Here is a 24,019-nt window from a genome sequence, read left to right on the forward strand (position 1 = left end):
TTTCGTAGTGGTTGATGAATAGATTTTGAGTGACTCCTATTAAAGCCTGAAGTAGTTTCCGTGGCCGTAAGTTTTCAATTTCTTTTACTCATCAATATTATACTATTATCTTCTGCTTTTGTTGTTTTCCGTGGTCTACCAGATCTTTTTTTGTCTTCAAAAATGCCTGTTTCTTTCCATCGTTTGATGGTATCTTGTACAGTACTTCTGGCAACTTTTAATTTTTTGCAAATTTTACGAACTGAATAACTTTCTTTATGTAATGTAATTATTTCAGAACGTTTTGCAACCGTTAAAGAAAGTTTCTTACCCATATTTTTAGTTAAATAGTCGAATTATAAAATTTTAAAATTTTTTTCAAGATTTTCTAATGTAACCATCATTAATACCAAATGAAAACTAAACAAAACTAAATATTCTTAATCATTTTTATTTTCAAACTTATTTATGTAAGTTTGAGGTCAGTAACACCCAATTACTGACCTCAAACTTACATAAACTCTTAAAATTAGTAAGTTTAAGTATTATAAATTAATATTATTGATTAATTTAATGATACAGGATAGATTTTAGCTTTTTATGTAAAAATATCAAGTGTCCGGAAACTTTTGGCCTTCAGTGTATATATATATATATATACATGCACACGTACATACACCTGGGTTATATATGGGTTAGAGTTTAAATGTGCCTGTATTTTTTTGAAAGATATTTACCAATTACTAATTTTTATAAATTATAAAATTTAAAAAACTTCTTTAAACCAAAATATGGAATGAAACATTAGAAATACAAATAATTTAGTTCAACGGTGAAATATATTTAAAAAATTAAAGCAGACAATAACACGGTACACATAACGAAAACAATATTTTCTAATTAGATTTCAGATATCATATCATTAGCTGAACAATTGACAAGACCTACTGACAACGTAGATTCTATTTTTAGTTTCGAAGATTCATCACGTGTATATCTTTCACTCAACGGCTCTTTTGTTTCACCACTAATTTTTTTAACTGATTTTACATGCACAGGTTTTTGGAAAATATTTTCTTCGAATGCATCGTCGCCTGATTCTGAAGGTAGACTGTTAAAAGAAGCAGCGTTATAGTAATTATTTTTTTCATCTATACTAAAATCAAAATAGCAATCGCCACAAGACATTATTTTATCAAAAAGATCACGCAATTCTGTAAAAGTAGGTCTTTGTAATGGATCTTCATTCCAACAGCGTATCATAATATCGTACCTATAGTTAAATAACAAAATATATAAAAAATATATAAAAATATAAATTATAGTCAAATAATCATAAGTAACAAAAATACAATATTTTCAAAATTTAGAAAGGCATAACAATATAGAATACATCGGCTCAGAACAATTTTCGGGTCGTTCCATTCTGTAACCAGACTTTAAAAGAGTGAGAAGTTCTCGATTACTTATACTAGGATAAGGAGTTCCTCCCGTAAAATGAAACAATAAAAATATAAGTTTAATAAAACAAATATTATAAAAACCACTTAGTTTAATATTCAATAATTTTCATTAACATTTTTTATAAACATTTACCTAACGTAACAATTTCAAACAAAACAACGCCATACGCCCATCTAAAACAAATTTTAATAATAAAGTTGGAATGATGAGAAATTTATAAAAAGCAGAAAACTGTTATCAATAATAATTTTTAAACACTTTTAAAAACGCAATTTAAAATTTTACACATCACTGAATGTTGTGAACATTTGGTCAAATATGGCTTCAACTGACATCCACTTTACTGGTAATCGACGATTTTTGCTGCTCATGTAATTCAATTCATCGTTGATTTTTCGTGTCAAACCAAAGTCGGATATTTTTACATTTTTTTCTGTACCAACCAAAATATTTCTGGCTGCAAGATCTCGATGTACCAGCTTCATAAATGAAAGATATTCCTAAAAATTAAAATAAACTTATGATTAAATTTAAAAAAAAAACAACAGTAAAAGTAAACAAACCAAAAGTAAACCCACTCATACCATTCCAGATGCAATCTGCCATGCAAAACAAAGTAAATCATCAGGTGTTATTGCTCCATTATCATCTAATGGAGTCTCATGTGGCAGTATTCCTGACGTACAGCTCTCACTTATTGTTGTCTAGAAAAAGTTAAAAAAACAAACATCAACATTAAAAGAAAAAACGGTTCGCATAAATTTTATTTATACAAAATGAACCTCGAGAGTTTGTTGATAGCCTTGCGTGTACATAAAGCTCATCGTAGATTCATCACCAAATTTTGATGAACAAAGCTACAGAAACAAAATGCAAGCCATAAAAATTTTTATTTTTATTGTAACGTCATTGATAAAGGAAAAAGTCGTGTTGATATTTGTTTAACTTTTATTTACGTATGTATATATATATATACATATATACATGTTAGTAGTATATATATATATACATATATACTGTTAGTAGTTTCACCTCAGCTATTGTCTGTTTAGCGCTACGGATTTTTATTCAATTTGTGTGCAAATTTTTCCTGGTGAATTGTCTCCCGAAAATAGTTTTGCAATCTTTAATAATTGCCTAAAGAGAGTATTACAAATACTTGTCTAATGGGAATTACTTGTGTAGCAACCAATAATAATTACCTAAAGTGAATATTTTAAATGATTGCACCACAGGAAATAGCTTGTTTAGCAACCATTACATCTTCCTTTTTTTTTTAAATTCATTTTGTAATTAATATAGTGCATGGGTTTTATCGAAGCTCTTCCTAATTTTGCTATATTTACATTGGGGTTTGTTGATTCAACGTCATCTATATTTAGAGCCTTATTTGTATTTTATGACAGTTTTCTATTACCAACAAACGCGTCTTTTTTGTGATTTGTATCGCTGTCATCTGATATATCAACATCCCAATCTTCTCCTTTCTTTTTTTTTAGTGAATATTTTCTGTTTCTTCTAATAACATTTCCGTTTATGGTTTTGAAATTAAAACTTCGTAGTTTATTGCTGTCACCAATTTTTCCTGGTTGCTAATTATTTCCATCTTGTTTTCGAACACTGTCTCAATCATCTAAGTTTTCCAATGTTTTTGCGCTTCTACTTCAACCGTAAATTTTTTTTGCTGTTATATATATATATATATATATATATATATATATATATATATATATATATATATATATATATATATATATATATATATATATATATATATATATATAAATATATACATATATATATATATATATATATATATATATATATATATATAAGTACCGCGAGAAGTACTTTTTCGATGATGCGTAGCTCATCTGAGCTGGCGTAATTAATGCCAATGTTAATTTCCACAAGACAAAGATTATCAAAGCCTTGACTGATTCTTTGATAGATTACTTCCTGTGCCAAATGTAAAAAATAAGGTAAGCGTGTAAACCAAATCTTTTAAATGGTTTGTTCATCCTAGTTACACCGAACTTGATCCAGTAGAATTTGCCAATAACCTTTGTTTGCATCTAGATTTGTAAAACTGTTTGCACCACAAAGTCGAGTTGATATTATTAGGAAAGTAGGTAATTAATTATGCTCTCATTTAATAGGTTTATTAAAGTTTCTTGGATCCAGGTAGAGTCTTAACTGTTTGGTTGGTTTTTTCACAACAACCAAAAAGTTTACCCATTCAATTGCTACATCTATTTTTTTTATTAGTCTCATTTTCCTATTTCATCCAATTCTTTTTTTTATTTTTTGTTTTTATTTTCTGAAAGTTGACAAGAATTTTTCTTGGAGGATGAATAACAAGGTTTGAGTCGTTCTTTAATTAGAAATGACGTTCAGGTCTAATCACCCCTAATAATTTCGGATACATTTTATGTATTTCTTCTTTTAATTCTTTTTCTTATTTTCTTTCAATTTGTTTTACATTCTTTATATTAGCATTTTCTTTTTTGCTGTCGGCACTTCTTTCATGTCGATGTCTTCTGTCGATGTCTTCAGTTGTTAATTCATTTAGTAGTTTGATAACTTGCAATTCTTGAGAATTTTTTAGGCTAAGAACAATTTTGGTTTTTGTTTTCACTACACAAAATTTCACCGACTATTTACAATTTTACTAAAGTTTTACGATTTCACATCATCTTTGTCGCTCCAACTATTGAAATATAATTACCACCATAACCACGTAGTTTGATGTTTGTATACGTCAGATAATCACGTAATGTTAGTTAGTCATAGTTTGGCAGTTTGGCATAGCATCAACTTTAGCTATGGTGTCAATCAGAGCCGCTTTTGTGGTTAAGGCGCCCCAAGGCATGTGAATAGTTTTCGCCCTACAATTCATAATAAAAGTTTAAACAATGCATATCTAAAGAAAAAACTAACTGTGTGTTGTTTTTGTAAATTTATCGATTAATAAAAAGCAAAAATACACTCGATATAATAAAAAGCAAAACTACACAAAAATTTTCTCTGTAATTTTTTGTCAGTAGAATTAATATTCAGAACTCCTTATCCCGTATAAGTTAAATCGTTTTCTATTGATAATATAGTTAAGACATTTAAACGCTGTTCTTTGAAAGCTAAATACAATTTCATTCCATTCAGCAACAAAAGATCCGTTCCGCATAGCATTTCATTAAAATGAGTGCACGAAAATATTCTTATAATTATATTTATATTTAGAAATATCAGTTGGGCTCAGGACATTCTGGCCGGATAAACTAAGCAATAACTCAAGAAATTAAAAAAAAAAAAATCTGTTCTATATACATTTAGTTAATTGTATTGGTGTTTTACTATTACTATCAGTTTATCAGTCCAAGAGGAGGATACCATTGAATAATCAGTAGAAAGTTTTAGAAATTTTCCTTCAAAGACCAAATCACATTCAAAAAATACAAAATTGTCAAAAGTCGCTAAATCCTTGTCAGAAAAGCACTCAAGAGCAAGGGTTCAAAGGCTAACATTTTGAAGAAAAAAATTCAAAAAAATTGATGGAGAAATAAAAGCAATTAGCTGTGCATGCTTGTTAAACTTTTTAACCGAGAAAATTTATGCATTATTGAGGATGATGACGTACTGCAAAAAGAATTTTCAGCAGTTGAGCTGAGTATTTTGAGTTGTGTTGAGTATTTTATCAATATTATTATCATTCAAAAAGAGTATGTCAAGAAAAAATTTTAGTATATTCAGATTGATAAGCTTACTTTAAAGACCCTTGTGTCACAAGAAATTTGCTCTTGTGTCCTTAAGTGCTCCATTTATCACTCGAAAGACTTTGACTTCCGATTTGTGCAACACTGAATGTCTTCAGAAACATTTTTTGTTATTTCCAAACAAAAACAACAAGGCAGTTGTCTTTTGAATGGATTTGGCAATAATTTACTACTTAAAGAAGACAATAGAGCGGTATAACCAAAGTGGTATAAAAATTGTCCCAAAAGATGCAAAACCTCCTAACTGCCATGAGCAGTGCGTTATCAAGAGTTATTGTAAAAGGAATTTTTTGATTTGTTGAAAAGTAACAAAACAGCAAAAGATGAAAGAAAACTGAAGCAAAAATGGATTGCAGTATCAGAAAAGGTCACTAAAAGCAAGATCCAGGCGATGATAAAACCTACTCCAAAAAAAATTTGATTACTTTCCAAGCGTCTTCTGAAACCTGTACAAACTGATTAGAAACTTTGAATGATACAATAACTTTCATTTAAAAAAATTTGGAACCAATTCGTTAAGTATTTCTCAAGTTATTGCTAAATATATCCGGCCGGAAAGTACTGAGCCTAACCTATACAGTTTATAATTTCTTGTTACATAATAGAGCCTAGTGAACATTTTTTTCATAAAACATTTAATTAAATAGTTTTTGTACATCATGTATAAATTTACTGCATTTTCCAAAATTTTATAAAGTGGGTATTTTAAATGCTTAATAAATACAAAGTTTTTGTAAATAACTTCATATGCTTCAAGCCTTTTTTTTCAACACTTTTTTTTTCAAAAATTTTTGTAAATAACTTTATACAAATACAAAACTTTATAAAAATACAAATACAAATACAAACTTTTATACAAATACAAACTTTATACATATACAAATACAAACTTTATACAAATACAAATACAAACTTTATACAAATACAAATACAAACTTTATACAAATACAAAAGTTTTTGTAAATAACTTCATATGCTTCAAGCCTTTTTTTTCAACGCTTTCCACTCTTCCAAAAACAAATTAAACAATTCTTGCAAGAAACTGAAAAAGGATGCTGCATCTCTGCAACTATTTGCCGCAAATTTTCCAACAAAGTTCAATGAGCGTACTGTGTAAAGTATAAAATGTGCTAGTTAATTGATATTATTGTTTTGCGATTATAGTCGTGAATAAATTTCAGACATATTACTAGCATTATCATTGACCAGTCCTCTTAAATTTTTTACTTTAACTTAATTTGCATTTAAATATTCTATTACTTCTCTTTCCATTCAGCTTTATGTCCTACATTTCTAAATACCTTCAATTATTGTTCCTCAGAGACTTTATTTTTTGCACACGACTTTATTTTTTGCACATTTTTTGCAATCTAAGTGAGTTGATCGGTATGTGATACATTAGGAGTAGAGTTAAAACTAGTGGAGTAATTCTTTTCTTCTTTTATCTTCTTAAGTATATATTGTTTTACTTTTTTGACTATTAACATAACAATTTCTTAGAATATGATTGACAATAAATAAGATGTCATATCGCTTCCTGGATTTCACAAGATGTCTTGCTGTGTTCATTATTTTATTGAGTTAAAGTTGTTTTTCCTTTGCTAATTTTCTATTTTGATAACTGCCAGTACTTTTTATTACGCAAAAATTTTATCAACCAAAAACACTCATAACTATTATTGATTAAATTCTTCGTTGTTTAGTTTACTTTGTTATTTAATTGTAATTTTTTAAATCTAATCGTGGGAATAGTTTTAAAAAATTAAAATTTAAAATTACATCAGATTATCTAATAAAAAAAAAAAAAACCTAATAAAATTTTTCAAAGATAAAAAACATCAAGCGCCTCATTTTGGTTGGCGCCCCAAGGCAGTTTTCTAAAATTGTTTTATGACAAATGAGCCCATGCGTACTATATTTTTATAAATTTTGATGATTTTTTAAAGTAAATATTTGAAATAATAGTTCAAAAAGGTCTCGCTACCAATCAAACAAAATAGCAAAAAATGGAAACATTATTTTGAACAATTACCTTTCCCTTTTTCTGTGAATTATTTAATTGAAAATAATATAATTATAGTTAATACTAGTTGATACAATAGTTAATGTACTTAATGATTTCAATGAAAATAATATAATTACAATGATTAAATGAAAATAATATAATTATAAAGATACTAGTTAATGTAATTAATACTTTCATACAATATTTTTAAAATTTAAAGGTATTCTCCTTAGTTCTACAAATTCATTTATTTCATATTTTCTGATTTAAAATTGTTAAGGCAGATTTCCATTAGAAAGAAATTTTACGAGTGAAAGAGAAAACTATCTAAGCATGTAACATGAAAATTGGGCATCTTAAATTTTATCAAAGACTTACGAAATGTTAAGAGCTTTAACCTCTCCACATCTATTTAATGCAAGATAAAACTTATTAGTTAATACCATTAACAAATCAGCTGTAAAACAAGAAGATAAAAATTCATATTGATGATTGTAAAGTAAGTTATTTGATTCAAGATGAGTGATTAAGTTCTTGTTAATTTACGACTCAAAAAACTTGTCAAATAGTTTTGAAAGTATAGATGAAAGCCCTAAAGAACACTTGTGCAAGACTATATAAGGTATGTTGCCTGGATCACAATCTGTAGAAGTGTCTAAGAAGGAAGTCACTTAAGATACAGAATTTTTAAACATCTTCGCTTCCAACAAGGTTGCAAGCAGCCACTAATTAAAGTTGGAAAATACTGAAAGAGAAAAGATGAAGATTGTAGAGCAAGATAATGATTGACATACGACTTAAGGGATTGCAAATTATTTGAATCAGGAAAGCAAGATTAAGGAATCAAGTTCCAAAAAACTTATGTTTGAGGAAAAAAACTAGACAAATATGAATTTTTGAAGCACTTAGGAATAGTCACAGAAAAAGGATGAGACTTAATTGAATGACAAGTAACACAAGAATGAATTTTAGTAGATGGCACAAGAGACGCTAGCTTTTTAGAGCAGTGCCCATTCTAGTATTTGTAGAAAAGAGAACAAGATAGTACTTGGTACACTATCTAATAGTCCAAGAAATTGCCTTATTACTAATAATAATTTCTAAGCCATAACAAAAAGCTCCAAATGCGGCCTGAACAATGCACAATAAAAGTATGAGCATGGCACTGTTAGTACTCTAATATTTTACAGCTGTTGATAGAATCAGCCTCTCTGAGAGTTACTACAGAGTTTGGAAACCTGACTACCAGCCAGCCTCAGAACCATAAAACTGAGTCTTAAAGCTGTGCCTTCATTAGGAGATAATAGAATGAGTTGTGTAGTCATAAAAACAGAATTCCATTAAGCAGAACATATGCAATGAGTCAAGAAGATCCAGCATTCAACATCCTAAACTGGAAACAATGTATTATAAATACGTCTACTAATAGATGAAGAAGGGTTGAAACAGATGGAATCTATTTACCCCTTATGAATATTTATTGTAAATGGAATGCAAAGTTTTAAACGAATCAGTAATAATCATAACCACTTTTTAAATTTAAAACTTTTGTTTCAAAAATTTGTAAATATTGCATTTACTATTTTACTTCTGAATATTTTGTTGGTTTTTTACATTTCTAAAATCAAAATAATTTTTTTGAATATTACAATTTTTATTTTTTGATACATTTATGAAAAATATATATGGCATAAGATATCAAAATATTTTTGATATTGAAATATTTGGATGTCTGTATGAAAAGTATAGATATCTTACTTTATTGCGCCTATTTCGTAAGAAATGCAACAAATCTCCATTCTCCATAAACTCAACAACTAAACATAAGGGTTTTTTAATTGTAGAACAACCGATCATGCTAACAATATTCTTATGATATCCAATGCCCTTCATCAGATTTATCTCCTCATTAAAATCATCTACTTCTGATTGGTTTGCAAAATCTAAATGAAGAATAAATATAAAATTATTGTTTCTTTTTAAATTTGATATAAGATATTAAATAATAAAATAAATTTTGCCTTATTACACACTAGTTTCAACAGCATTAGCGATTAGTAATTTCACATTAGTATTTGAGCATTCCAAAATAGTAAAATGAAAAAATAAATTACTTTTAATTCTTGAATAATACCCCCATTATCAAAACTTACCATTATCAATACCTCCATTACTTCCAATTACCATTATCTATTACTACCATTACCTCCATTACTATCCAATACTTACCATTATCAATACCTCCCATTATCAAAACTTTCTATTATGTCTAAAGTATTAGAAACCATCATTCCTTTCCAATTCTAAGAAACTCTTTAAGTATTAGAGAACTGCTTTTAAATAACTTTTTCTCAAAGACATTTCCAAGGCCAATAATCACATTGCTGGATATCCTGGACAAGCATGTTAATTATTTTTCAGAGACTTACAATTTATTTTTTAAGAGAATTACTTGCTTTAGAGATCTCTTACGATTTTACACTTAAACTGGCATGGGTAAAGTCATTTATCACTCAGACCCTCAGCCCACTGAATCAAAATCAGTCTTCGGCAATGCTGACCTAACTGCTGAGTTAAAAATGTCTGAGGTCAAAAATTATTTGTGCCCACCTGATTCTGACCAAAAATAAATCGAGATATTAATTTAATTTTCCTTCATTATTATTATTTTTTAACATTGACTTTTCATTTTTATGCAAAAATGCAGTTTTATATGAAAAATGAGGTGTTCTTTAGCTGTTCTTTTTTTTCCAAAACAGCATTCTACTATTTTGGAGAAAATTTCAGAATGCAACAATGTAACCGCAGCATAAAAATAACAAAAATAATTTAAAGTAACCTTTTAAAAGTTTTACTGCAAAAAAATTAGCAGACTTTTCTTTGATATCAAGTGAAGTGACTTTTGAATTGATAGATTTTTGAGTTTTAAAGTTCTGATTCTTTGTATTGGAAAAAATGTTTGTATCTATTTTTGCAATGTAGACAGTACCAAACGCCCCTTCACCAATTTTTCTATCCAAAGTAATGTCTTCTGGAAAAATTTCCCATTCATCTGCAGATAATTCCTTGCAAACCATAAAGTTTCTAAAAATATTACACAATAATATTATGTTCTTATAATATTATAATATTACACAATTCTATTATGTACTTATCGACTGAACTGCAATTTTTTAAACAAATGACTTTTTTTTAAATGACTGTTTGCATATGATTATTTATAAAAATGGTCATTGATTAAAAATGATTAAATATGATAAACTGTATTTGACCATTTGTGACTCTATAAATGACCATATTTTAACCTATACCACCAAACCAGAAAAAGAAATTTAAAGCCATGAAACTAAAGTAAGTTATTGATAGGAAAGACAAAAAAAGATAAAATAAATAAAAATTTGAGAGTTTATTTGATCATTTCATACAGTTTAAATTGAGTTTTCAAAACAAAACCCATTTTTGATATATTGAAATTTATAATTTTTTTTATGAGTATTAAAAATTAAAGAGTAAAATATTTAATTAGTTATGACTAAAGTTTTTAATAATTTTTATTTCTTTTTCTATGCAAACCTTCTAAGATAAATGAAAAATACTCAAGATGCAATGTAAGACAATGTATCGGGTAATTATAAATAAACCTTGAATCATATGTATCATAATATAAATAGATATAAGTAAAATTGGAATAGGCCAAATATTGATCTTGATTCTGCAGACTTTTTATGTTATTTGTCATCTTTGTCATTCTGCGTCATACTTTTTCTACTATTTTAATGTCATCTTTGTAGTTAAGTGACCAAACTGGTGCTGCGAATTCAACCAGAGATCTAACAAAAGTTGTGTATATTTGTTTGACAAGATGCTGATCTAAATTAACAAAGGTGTTTTTTATTACCCCCATTATTGCTTTTGCTTTTGAAGAATATGTTACTATGTGCTTTTTCCACTTTGGTCATGTACCAAAACTTATGCCAAGATCACGCTCATTTGTTGAATTGTAAATTCCTGATCAATTTACTGTGTAAAGTGGTTATGCAGTATGGTTAAAACAACAATTTTATGTTGTTTTAACTATACTGCATAACCGCTCATTTACTTTTTTTCAGTTTGATTAACCATTTTTCTGACCACTCTTCAATATTATTTAAATTGTTTTAAATTAATTTAGTGTTGTATGCATATATATTCATAGTATTTTTTATGCATTTAATTTTAGTAAAATTGGCTTGAGTGACACAGGACTAAATGCTTTTGTAAAGTCTAGCATATTTAGAGATATATTTTTTTATAACTGTGGAAGATAAAATTGATTTGTTGTACTTGATTTCCATTTTACAAAACCATGTTAACATTTAGTGATTAGATTAAGGTTTTCAAAAAACTTTTGCATTTTATGACTTATAACTCCTTTGAGTATTTTGCATGCTATTGGTGTTATTGATACAGTTCTATAATTGGATGCATTTAATTTAAATCATTTTTTTAAAATTAGAGTCACATTTACTGCACATCACTGTAGCAATGTGCAAAATCATTATCACCTACGTCAATCTATAAATCATTTTACAACACAAGTTATCTGCCGGATAATAATTATTCTATTTTTTTATTATTGCTGCTAGATTTATATATCTTTTTTCATTTGTACTAGTGCTCTAAGGTTATCGCTAAACCATAGATTTTTCTTGCGTTTGTTTTGCATTAAGTTAAACTTTTTTATATATAAATTACTCAGATAGTTTATAAATAATACAAAAGTATTGTTCATTTGTGAAAACAAAAGCTCCAGTCAATTGTATTAACTTTTTTACATTTTTTTCCCCGCCTTTTTTTGTGTAGCCTTCTCTGGTGTAGTCAAATTTATATTTTGGTTCTCCGCTTGTCTGGTTTATGATTAATTCAAGTTTCAATGTCAATAATAAGTGCCCATGTTTGTACAACCCAGGACTTCATATAATTGTAGCTCATATACTCTTTTACTATTGTTGGTAAATATCAAGATCAGTAAAAACTGAAAACTCCTAGTATTACTACACAAGCATAGATTTTAATATCAACTTTTTTGCATTATGTAAAACTTGTCTAAAATTATGTCTATTTGTCTTTTTGGTCTATATATATGAATGTTTGAGTTATCAGGACATTCTATAACACGAACTTTTGCTGATAAGTAAAAACAATTTGAGTTATCAAAAGTTTTGATATCAAAGGTAAAAATAAATAAAAAAAACTTTTAACAAATAGCTTTCTATTTAATCGACTAAATAGTAGAAAATAACTTTTTTCTGTTTCTGGTACTCGTGGAAATCATGTACTTAGTAATAATCACTTTTGTAAAGCCAATACTGGAAGACATTGAAGGCAATTCATATACGAATGTAAACAAACAAACTCATCGAAGTAAAGGAATAGAAAGTTTGGCGCCTTTTAAGTCAGATGCTTTCAAAATCAAATTCGTTTTAAATGTACATAAAGCTAAAGTACCAGAAACAGAAAAAAGTTATCTTCTACTTTTTAGTCGATTGAATAGAAAGCTATTTTTAAAAAGTTTATTTATTTATTTTATTTTCTACTTTTTAGTCTTGATAAAATTGAATTATTACACTTATTAATTATGATTAATATTCAATAAAAATTTATTTTGAATTTCTGAAGACCGTTACGCTAACTTGCCATTACAAATTTATCGCTCTCTTAAAAAACAAATTAATTCATTTTACTAAATCTAAAAGACTTATTGAATCAAATGTAACAAATATAGCTATTGTTATTCGGCAAAAGATTTGTAAAATTTCAGGGCTGTACGATCAAAAGAATTGCTTCAAAAAGCGCTGTGATGTTTTGGCCTCCACAAAAAAAAAAAAAAAAAAAAAAAAAAAAAAAACAAAAAATGCGGACTCGTCAGTGAGTGAATAGAAAGCTTAGTGCTTAAAATGTCACTCAGTCTAGTTTTGAAAAAACGTCTTTATCAAATATTATTGAGACTGTGATGAGCTTTTGTTAAAAATGTTCGTCACTAAGACTAAAGGGCATATATAGTCATACAAAACTTACATCGCTTCTTGAATACCAGTAACTTTTGGGCAAACTGGATTGTTGCATTATCATCAACATAATCTTACTCATCATCAGCATCGTGTTCATTCGACGCATTTTTTACTTCTTATATCAACTGTTCATCTGTTAGTAAAGATACTCAATAAGTTTTATCTGAAGAAATGACATCTTTAGCTAATGTACCAGGAGAGCAAAAATTATCTACTATTCTCTCTGATTTTAAAGATTTTTAAATGGGTTGTCATCTTCATCCGAATGGGCAGATATCTGCTGATCTTTTGAAATTGATTTTGCAAAAAAATTAATAATGGTGAAAGTTTTCACTTTTTACAATGCAAGATCAAGCATTTTTATTGCATCTAAAATCAAAAAAGTAGAAATATCTTATTTTTTATCAATAGCTACAGCCAGTCTTTGAAATGCCAAAGATCTGTAATAAACTAATCCATTGGTTAAAATTTAGACGTGATATTTTGGTGGTAAAAAAATGAGCCTAATAGATTTTAGATTATCAATCGTCTGATTTGATGGGCAGTTATCTAATATCAATGCCTTTTTCTTTTTTCTTTTGTAAACTTATTTCCCATATCCACTCTTTGAATAGTACGCTACCCATCCAGCTTTTATTTTAATTTCTGTAACTGCAAGGAAAGGGCATAAATCTTTTGAAGCAGCAAGGTGATTATAATTTACCTATTACAAAGATAGGAGTTTTCTCACCCACAGCAAATCCCAGTAAGAAAAATTTAAATGTGCTTTTTCCCTTTACAAGCCTCAGATTGAAGATTTAGTGACTTATTAGGTGGGATATGAAAAAATGATCCAAATTCATTATAAATTTCATCAAGTTTATACCAAGATAAAATTTTTTTATAATAAGATTTTTGATTCCTTAAAAATAAAATTGATTTTAACTTTTGTTAAACAAATTTATGGTAAAATAGATTCAAATGAAATAGGTTCTATTACCCAGAAGCTGAAATTTTAAGCAAAATACTAACATTTACCCTTTAAAACAACTAACATTACCAAAAACAGTTACCATTTAAAAACAAATCAGAAAGTTTCAAAAAAACTTTTGCTAATGTGAAATGTGCCATTTTTATTTTAATTGTTATTTAGGTTTTAATTAACAAGCCAAAACAGCTAGAAGCTATAAAATATAAAAGTTGAAAACTTTAAGAGAATAAACCAATCAGAGCGACTGAATAAGTATGCTTTATTTAATGTTTAGGCATAATTCAAAAGTAAATTTTTTTCTTCTAAACCAGCACATGAGTAGTGTGTCCTGTAGTGGAAATTACTACAATAAAAAAAAACAACATTCAGCACAAGTCAAATATTTTTGTTGAGAGTATACACAAGAAGTGTATTTCTCTGAATTTTTTACTGTTTTTTTTTTTAGATGCAGCGTTTGTTCATTTAAGTCAGCATTTTTTTTTCTTTTTAATGTATAATCATTTTTGCTTATCATTTTAAGTCTTTTTCCTTTTTTTGTTGCTTTTGGTTCATTTTTACTCAGGGTATCTAATATGGAGAGAAGTCATGGTTGTCACCTTTGCAGTGACTGCTTTGGTATTGAAATAATATATGTTGAAGATTTTAAAAATGATGTGGTATTAAAATTGCTTGAAAACTTGGTTAAAATGCTGCTAAAAGTATACATTATATTGGTAAAATCAGATGATTGTCTTGAAGAAGCAATCATATGAATGTTAGAAACATTTAGATAGCTGCTAAAAGCAGATATTTGGCTTTTAGGAACCATCAGATGACTGGTACTTACAGATGGATGACTGACAGAAAACTACAGACACAGATGTGGCTAGTAATAGCCATCTTACATGTATCAGCAAAAGGGTTTCAATGAATTTAATATCAGTAGTTTCTGCTGTGAGAAAGTCTGCTTTAGAAAAAAAGCATCTATTATTATTTCATCTATTACTATTATTCTATTAACTGACCATATGTCTGCTTTTTTAAAGCTGTTTATAGCATTTATCATTTTGACAGCTTTCAGATAGACTGAGCCAAAAAGAGCAACTATTTAAAATTGAATTTAAAATTTAAACAAAGCGCCCAGGATTTGTTCTCAACTATCTCCTAATATTGTGGCCATAGTAAGTGCTAAGTGGTTCATAAAAACCAATTCCAAGGCTGCATTTGATGTGTAAAATTCAGGTGCTGTTTTTGCACCTGAATTTAAAGTAAACTTTTTTAACCAAACAATAAACAACTTTTTTTGTATTCAGCTGCTTGAGTAAAATTTAGCCCAATGAACCTGGTGTTGCTCCATCCATTCATTCTGGCTTTATTAATTTACAAGGAAAGATCGTCATAGATGACTTGCCCCTTCCACTTGCTGAAGAGCAAATAACTGCTGTGACAAGCTGACCCCTATCAGCTGAAGTGATTGAACCAAATTGTCTCTTCCTTTGGGTTGAAATAATTTTAGAGAGACACTTAAGAACACCTTTAAAACACCTGTTTTTTTCAGAATTCCAGATATTTTCAACATGTAGCTTGCTTGTATGGATACAAATGCTTGTTGATTAGATGTTGTTTATAATTTCTCATATTATTGAAAACCAATTAATATTTGTATAGCACTTTTTCTTACCAAAAACTACAAAATTTTCTAATATAAATTTTTACAATTATCTTATTAATGAATATATATATATATATATATATATATATATATATACATATATATATATATATATATATATATATATATATATATATATATATATATATATATATATATATATATATATATATTTATATATATATATATGTACACACACATGCATATATATATAAATATATATATGCATGTGTACATGCATATATATATTTATATATATATGCATGTACACACACACACGTGTGTGTGTGTGTGTGTGTGTGTGTGTGTGTGTGTGTGTGTGTGTGTGTGTGTGTGTGTGTACAGGCACACATATACATGCACACATTAGAAAAAATGATTCGTTTCGAAATTGAAATGCTTTAATGATACCTTATTCTATACTAGTTAAATACAAAACAAGCACATGTTCACATTTATATATTAGTAAATTAATATATTACTGCATCATATAATATAACATATTAAAATTCATCAAAATTTTTTCAAAGACATATTCATTTTGTTATTTCCACACTCAGAACAAAGTCTCTTTGCAAACCACATAATGACTATGGACTACCAAGTATATCCAAGTATATGGACTACCAAGTATACACATGACAAAATTGACACCAAGCATAAAAACAAACTTGACAAATGCTGTAGATTATTTTGCTAATTGATAAAATTTTTTAAACCAGTAATAATAAATCAAGAAAACATTATATTTAGTAAATCTGTTAACTCCCTCAATTAATCAGCAAAAACAATTACAGGCTAATTGATTTGTTAAATGTTTAATAAAAAAGATTATCAGTAACAAGTTTATATACCAAGTTTCAATTTGATAAAACAGTGTTGTTGCTATTCTGTGCAAAAAATTATCAGTAAACCAAAAGATTTTGGAAATTTACTAAAAAATCCTCATAAAATAATGTAAAAAATTAGCATTAAAAAACCAAACTTTGTTTGATTATTGATATCATTTCTGTATAGTTTAGAAGATTTGACATTTGTCTAATAATTTATTTATGCAAGATGATACTTTTAAAAATATTTACTGTAATCTTACTACATATGAATTAATTTAAAAGAAATTAAAACTTCTTTAGTTTCTATTTCTAGGTATGCCATTATAAGAGATCATTAGGTTTAATAAATCTTATTTTTTTTAAGTCAAAAGTATATCATAGAGATTAATTGCATGGTGCGTTAAGTTTGTCTAGTAATAATATCTGTTATTGGACGTTTTATACTATCAACCATGTATTTTTTTTTCTTTCTTTTTTTGTAATAAACTGTTATTATTATTATTATTTTTTTAATTGTTATGTCTGTTTTATAAAGATTTTTATAAACTTATAAAAAATTCAGAAACCCAATTTATGTATATTATTATTTTTTGTTTACAATTGTATTTGTTACAAAAGATTCTAAATGAGAAAATAAAATTTAAAAAATGAATACTCGATATAAAATTAAAAAATTGGTTTCAGCTAATAACTTTATTTATTATTTAATATAATTATTTCAATTCTTACTCCTTTTTCCACATGGATTGAAAAGATTTTACTCTTTTTCCATGAATTTTCAACATAAAAATAATTGAAAACATAATAAAACCAATTAAAACAGGAACTAATATTGCTACAACCACAATAGAGGATTTCGCTAAATAAAAGAAAAATACTAATTAATTTATTTTTCATAATATAATATAAAAATGCTGAGAAATACCAGTACAAAGTGTTTAATACAGAGTAAAGCAAGTTGTTAAATAATAACATCATTGTAGTAAATAATGTTATTATTTAATTTTGCACTATATATATATATATATATATATATATATATATATATATATATATATATATATATATATATATATATATATATATATATATATATATATATATATATATATATATATGCGGTAGTGGTAGTGCGGTAGTGGTGTTGTGGTAAACCGCTCGCTTCATAAGCGAGAGTTCGATTCCCACCACGTCCCTGGTATTACCGTGCTCAACTTGTTTCTCCACTCAGCGGCCTTGTTCGTCGGGGTTTGTGTTTCGGAGTTATAGAGTTGAGAGAGGGTTATAACCACTATTAAGTAGCCTCCTCATCTGTAGTGGCCTTCTTGGCTTTGAGGAGGTGAATAACAAACAAACAAACAAAAAAAAATAACGTATATATACATATATATATATTCCCAACTACTAAATTTTCAAATTAAATTCCCTTGTAGGCTACTAGTAACTTCAAAAAGTGAACTAGGGCATGTTAGTAAAATTAAATAATATTATTCGAAAAAAATTAAATTTGCAACAGTGGAAAAATACCACTGATGTTATAAATTAGTTTTCTAAAATTAGTAATAAAAATGAATTCACATTTATATAATTTGATATGAACGAATTTTTCCCCTCAATTACAGCCATAATTTTAGATAAAACAATAGAATTCGGAAAAATCCACACTGAAATTACAGACGACACTATTCGCCTAATTAAATATTGCAGAAAAACTTTAATCTATTTTAATAACGAGATGCGGAAGAAAAAAACCACACCCAAATGCTTTGATGTAAGATTGGGAAGATACGACAGTGCAGAAATTTGCGAATTTGTAGGGTTATATATTTTAAATTCTCTAGCTAAAATTGTTCATTTTAATCAATTAGGCATTCAAGCAGTCAAGTTGCAATTATAAACAACAGCATTGATATGAAAACAATTATAAGCTTATACTTTGTTGTATTAAAGTAATACTTCAAAGCTGTAAAAGGAAAATAAACCTACTGTAATATAGCAGTTAAGGAGTCATAATACACAATACCATGAATAACGCTTTTCAAGTTATTTAGGCTATTTACTAAAATTATAATTCCTTCATTAATTTTAAATAAAGATTACTAGTACTGATTTTCATAAAAGTTCTTATATAATTGTTTATCTGTTACATTTTAAAAACACTGACAGTGTCAGAATTTATGCTTGTACGCTCAGAGCTCATAATCAGGCCACCCTAACTGAATACTCTTTTAACGGAAGCACTACTTGCAAGTTCCAGAATTGGAAAATACATGAGCAAATATTACCAATTCTTAAAAGTGCTTTCCGCAGGTCTTAATTTACTGCGTTGTCGTGAAGTTTTTCATCAGGTGAATCGCCACCACTTTTGGGTTCTTGAAAAATCACCACCACCTTTGGGTAAACTTGTAGTGAAAGCTTTATGCATGTTTGAGGCTTTGTCTGTCACAACATACACAACTTTGTCAAGTATTTTATATGTTTTACAAATAGATTCAAAATGTTCTGCTATGTTGTTATTGCATACCAACAATTGTGTGTGACAGTGATAGTCATGTATGTAATGCGTTGTTACACCAAGGTAACCCCTTATATTTCTTCCTGACCAAATATCAAGTATTAGGAAAATGCTGGCAGCTTGACATAAATTTTCAGATAAGTTTCCCATTTGCATCCATGTAAGTTTTCTTTAAAAAAGTTTTTACAACAGAATGGCTAATAGTTGAGCACTGAGGATCAAGAACATTATTGTATTGCCAAAAATATTCACTATCAATAATAGTCATGGGTAGTGATGCACCAACTACTAGATGCTTCAAAATGGCTGCCAAAATTCTTTGTTGCTTGGGGTGGGTGCAACCATATGTTATAGTAGAGAGCAACTCTCCCAAAGCAACTACAAATAATAAATGCAATGTCATTCTAATTTTTTATTTTATAAAGTAATAATCGATTATCTTTAATGCTAAGGTTTTAAAGCTAAGCTTTATTTAAGTAAAGTTTTAGGAGGTCAGATGTAATGTGACATTGCAACATATTGTTGTACAAGCTAAATTACATAAAAAATAAAAGAAAGTTTTGGGAGTTTAATGGAAGTTTTTAATAAATAAAATATAATAAAATAAAAATAAATAGAGTTAAGAAAAGATCTATGCGGACTGAAGTTTAGCTGATCAATTGTAATTTTAATATGCATACAAATGCATTTATTAATCTGTTAAACAAAAATGTTACATTATGCATATAAAGTTTTACATAATTAAGAAATTAAATTTTGCTTTTTGTTTAATAGGTTCTATCAAAAGTTGGAATGAATTAAAATATGGAAGATGTGGCTCCAGAAATAAATTTTTAAATATCCACACTACAAAAAATTGTTTCTGAAGCACGGCTCACACGTAGTATACTAGAAAATTTGCCCACTAAAGTGCTTCATTACTATATTTTTCTCAATCAAGGATCAATGCAGAATATAAAAAAGATGATTTAAGAAAAACACAAATGCCAAAAAGATGATTATAAAAGATATGCAATTCTTATAAGATCAAAAATCACGTCACAAAAATGGATTAATTTGATCTTGATAAGACATATATTATTTTGAAAGTTATCAAAAAAGTAATATATAACAATAAAAAAAAATACGAGTGCTTTGTGAGAAAAAACCAAAGAAAAACAAGAATCTTTAACATATATCTTAAACATTTCAGATTGCTTGTTTTTAACACATCAGCTATTAATTAATTTTTTTTCAAACTATTTCATTATTTCAAATAAATTATGGGTATTAAAGTGATGCTTGTATTTAGCTGAAAAAGCAAAAGTTATTTATACTGACTTTTCAACATCACGTATATAAAAGTATACAAAACTCAGTTCAAAAAGAAGTGTTAAGTGCAAATCACTAAAAGACAAAAATTTTTTTTTTCAATTTATAGATTTAAGTTGGCTTTTAGCACAGTAGCTGATTTTTAGACTTTCTACTCGGTGTGAAACAACCTATACAACCACAAAAAAGAATGTTTTTTAATTAAAATAGACAGAAATTGCTGCCTACTGCTAACTATTAGAATTGTATAGATGTAATCTATGTTGTTGATCCAAACCCAACATCTCACAAAAATTTTTGGTTTTGGTTCTTAAGCAGTACATGACATGGCCATGATCAGAAAACTGGAGACATTATGTAAATTTAATAGAGTTTTTGACATTGAAAGTTGATTTTGATAATGTATTAGAGGTGATGTAGCTTATAATAGACTTAAACATGGCTTGAGAAACATGGCTTTGATTCACAAGCTTTAAGAGCAACAGAAAGAACTTTTATTATCATGACATTTTCAAATATACTTTTTTTCAGAACAACCAATAGTTGGTAAAAAATTGCTTCAAAATCATCCACCATTAGCTTCAAATGTTTTCAAATTTGAGTCTAATTCTGGTTTTTAATTAACAATCTAAAATTAAAAGATGAATGACTGTATAAACCTTTGGAGTGACGAAATCCAACATATTGATGATCTATTTGCTGTTCAACACTTGCTTGTATAACTTAATCAGAAAATATTATTTTTATTAAATTGCACAATCATCATCATCATCATCATCATCATCATCATCATCATCATCATCATCATCATCATCATCATCATCATCATCATCATCATCATCATCATCATCATCATCATCATCATCATCATCATCATCATCATCATCATCATCATCATCATCATCATCATCATCATCATCATCATCATCATCATGATTATTATTATTACTATTATAAACCGATGTCAAGATAGAGAGAGGAGTGTAAAAACAAATAGTAAAGATAAACACATAAAAAAAAAAAGATATTTTCTTATGTCCCTTTGAAATCCCACTAAAGTTTACAACTCATTTTTTACTTTACTCACTTCTTAATAGTTATATACTTGAAAAAAACTTAACAACATCAACATATATCTAAAATTTGATTTTTATTATTTATTATCATTTATTATTTTTCAATTAGATTTTATGATTTCAATAGACAAACATTTCTACAGTCCTAATTAAATAAAATTAAAATTTTAAAAATGTTAAGCTGAAAATAATTTCTTCTATATAAAAGTTTTTAATGGATAATGCTCAAAAACATTGAAAATAATTTCTTAATAATCACATTCTAAATGTATAATGCGTAAGAAACAAATCATATTTAAAAAAACATTAACTTTAATTAAGACATAAAACATAGCATAAAACTTTTTTTTAATACCTGATGAGACAATAACAGGTTGTGAGCTTGTAATAACAGGTTGTGAGGGTGTAATAACAGGTTGCAAGCTGCTATCTAAAAATCCAAAATGAAACTTTAAAGTATAAACTAAAATAATGTTACCAATTTGTGCTAAATAGTCCAACTCCATGAACCTAAAATTAATAGAATATATATATTTATAAACCTTTGATTTGTTCAATCAAAAGTTTTTTCTAACATATATATATATATATATATATATATATATATATATATATATATATATATATATATATATATATATATAATATATATATATATATATATATGTGTATATATATATATATATATATATATATATATATATATATATATATATATATATATATGTATATATATATATATATATATCAAAATTTTAACAAATAATTTTATTCAAAAAGGGATGCAAGATGAACTGTAATACCTATCAAACAGCCACGAAAACAACAATATTGAGAAAAACTCTTAAGAATTTAATACATAAAATAATCACTAATCAGATAATGACAGTTAAATCAGCAAAGCTCAGCTCAGCTTTGTAAAAAGAATAGACTGCTCTATGAAATCGCTAGAATCCCACAAAATTTTAACTGAAGCTGCTAATAAAAAGCAATTTACAAACATTGTCTTCGTAGATTTGAGAAATGGTTTTAAAAAGGAGCTTCACACCTGACTCAAGCATAAACCCAATAGCAAATATCTTTGTGAACAATAATGACCAATTGTAATAACATCTAATCAAACCTCAGAAAATGCAAAAATCTGCACATCAAATTATTGCCACCTCTGCACATCAAATTAACTGCTTGCTGCTCTTGGTAACTAATTTCCATCTTTTAAAAACTTTTAAGGCCATTTTGCTAAACAGTCTGATGCTAAGAATAGAACTGGATAAAGTTGTAATGACTTCCTGGGTAATCAAAAGGGTAAAAACTAAGTGGAGCTGGTTTAAATTTACATAAAGAATGGCGCTAAAGTCAAACTACAGAATGTCACACAAAGTCAAAGTCCTTAACACTCAACTTAATAAATTGACACAAGACACACTTTCATCAAGATGAATTTGACTTTGAATATTGCTATCAATGAGAGCATAAAAAAATATGATGGGGGACTATATTTTGGAACTACTTTGTAAAAGTGATATTTACAGTATAATTTATACTAATTTCTGAAAAGATGTTCAAGATTTCTTAGATTGATTCATAACTGTTTTTCAATATGCAATTGAAGATCAAACGAACAAAAACTAATGCAGCAGCCTGTTGTCCTTCTTTTATTCTGGATTGCCTAATTATTATTTGTGATAACTTTATTTCAGAAACCTCATAGCCAAGTGCTTGTGCAACAGCTCCAACAAAAAAACAATACAGCACTAAAGTCTGAGAGGTCTGAGAACACAATTTTTAATCTACAACTTGAGAGGATTTAAAGATACTCAAATTTTTGTTTTTTATTGACAAAGCTGTTAATGTTGACAATCTCAACATTTGTTACATAATTTGAGTGGACTAATACACCTCATTTTTTTCTGACTTCAAAGATGACAGCAATGAAAGTTCATCTTCTGTTTCATTAATTTCAATTGTCATTCATTTTTAATATCACATTTTTATTTTATTTAATTTTTCCTTTCGTTGCCTTATCATGCTTATTGCTACTCTCTTTTTATTTAGAAAACTTATGCTGCACCAAATCAGTAAATGTTGCTCAATTATTGTCCAAAAATTATCTATACCAAATTGACAAAAGCAAGCATACCTTTATATAAACATATACATTTATACCTATCTATATATATTCGCTCAGTTTATATATAAATAAATATACATGTATATATACAAGAATATATATATATATATACATATATATATGTATATATATATATATATGTATATATATATATATGTATATATATATATATATATATATATGTACATATAAATACATATATATATATATAAATGTATATATATACATAGATATATATGTATATATATATAAATATACATA

The 24,019-nt window shown here is 27.3% G+C and overlaps 1 protein-coding gene across 1 annotated transcript in view; it reads right to left on the minus strand.

Annotated features, from left to right (window-relative positions):
• Nucleotides 1–799: 799 nt before the first annotated feature.
• Nucleotides 800–24,019, minus strand: part of LOC136084861 (uncharacterized) — a 138,392-nt gene continuing 115,172 nt past the window's right edge. Inside the window, exons 14-23 of the mRNA XM_065806046.1 lie at nt 21,983–22,057; nt 17,455–17,584; nt 10,061–10,305; nt 8,980–9,164; nt 2,226–2,300; nt 2,028–2,147; nt 1,729–1,943; nt 1,576–1,616; nt 1,373–1,466; nt 800–1,252 (exon numbers count right to left, since the gene is read on the minus strand). Of these exons, the coding sequence (XP_065662118.1) occupies nt 880–1,252; nt 1,373–1,466; nt 1,576–1,616; nt 1,729–1,943; nt 2,028–2,147; nt 2,226–2,300; nt 8,980–9,164; nt 10,061–10,305; nt 17,455–17,584; nt 21,983–22,057 (1,553 nt within the window). The 3' untranslated portion in view covers nt 800–879. The remainder of the gene's footprint in view (nt 1,253–1,372; nt 1,467–1,575; nt 1,617–1,728; nt 1,944–2,027; nt 2,148–2,225; nt 2,301–8,979; nt 9,165–10,060; nt 10,306–17,454; nt 17,585–21,982; nt 22,058–24,019) is intronic.

The sequence above is a fragment of the Hydra vulgaris genome, chromosome 09 (genome assembly GCF_038396675.1).
Source record: "Hydra vulgaris chromosome 09, alternate assembly HydraT2T_AEP".
NCBI classification, from domain to species: domain Eukaryota; kingdom Metazoa; phylum Cnidaria; class Hydrozoa; order Anthoathecata; family Hydridae; genus Hydra; species Hydra vulgaris.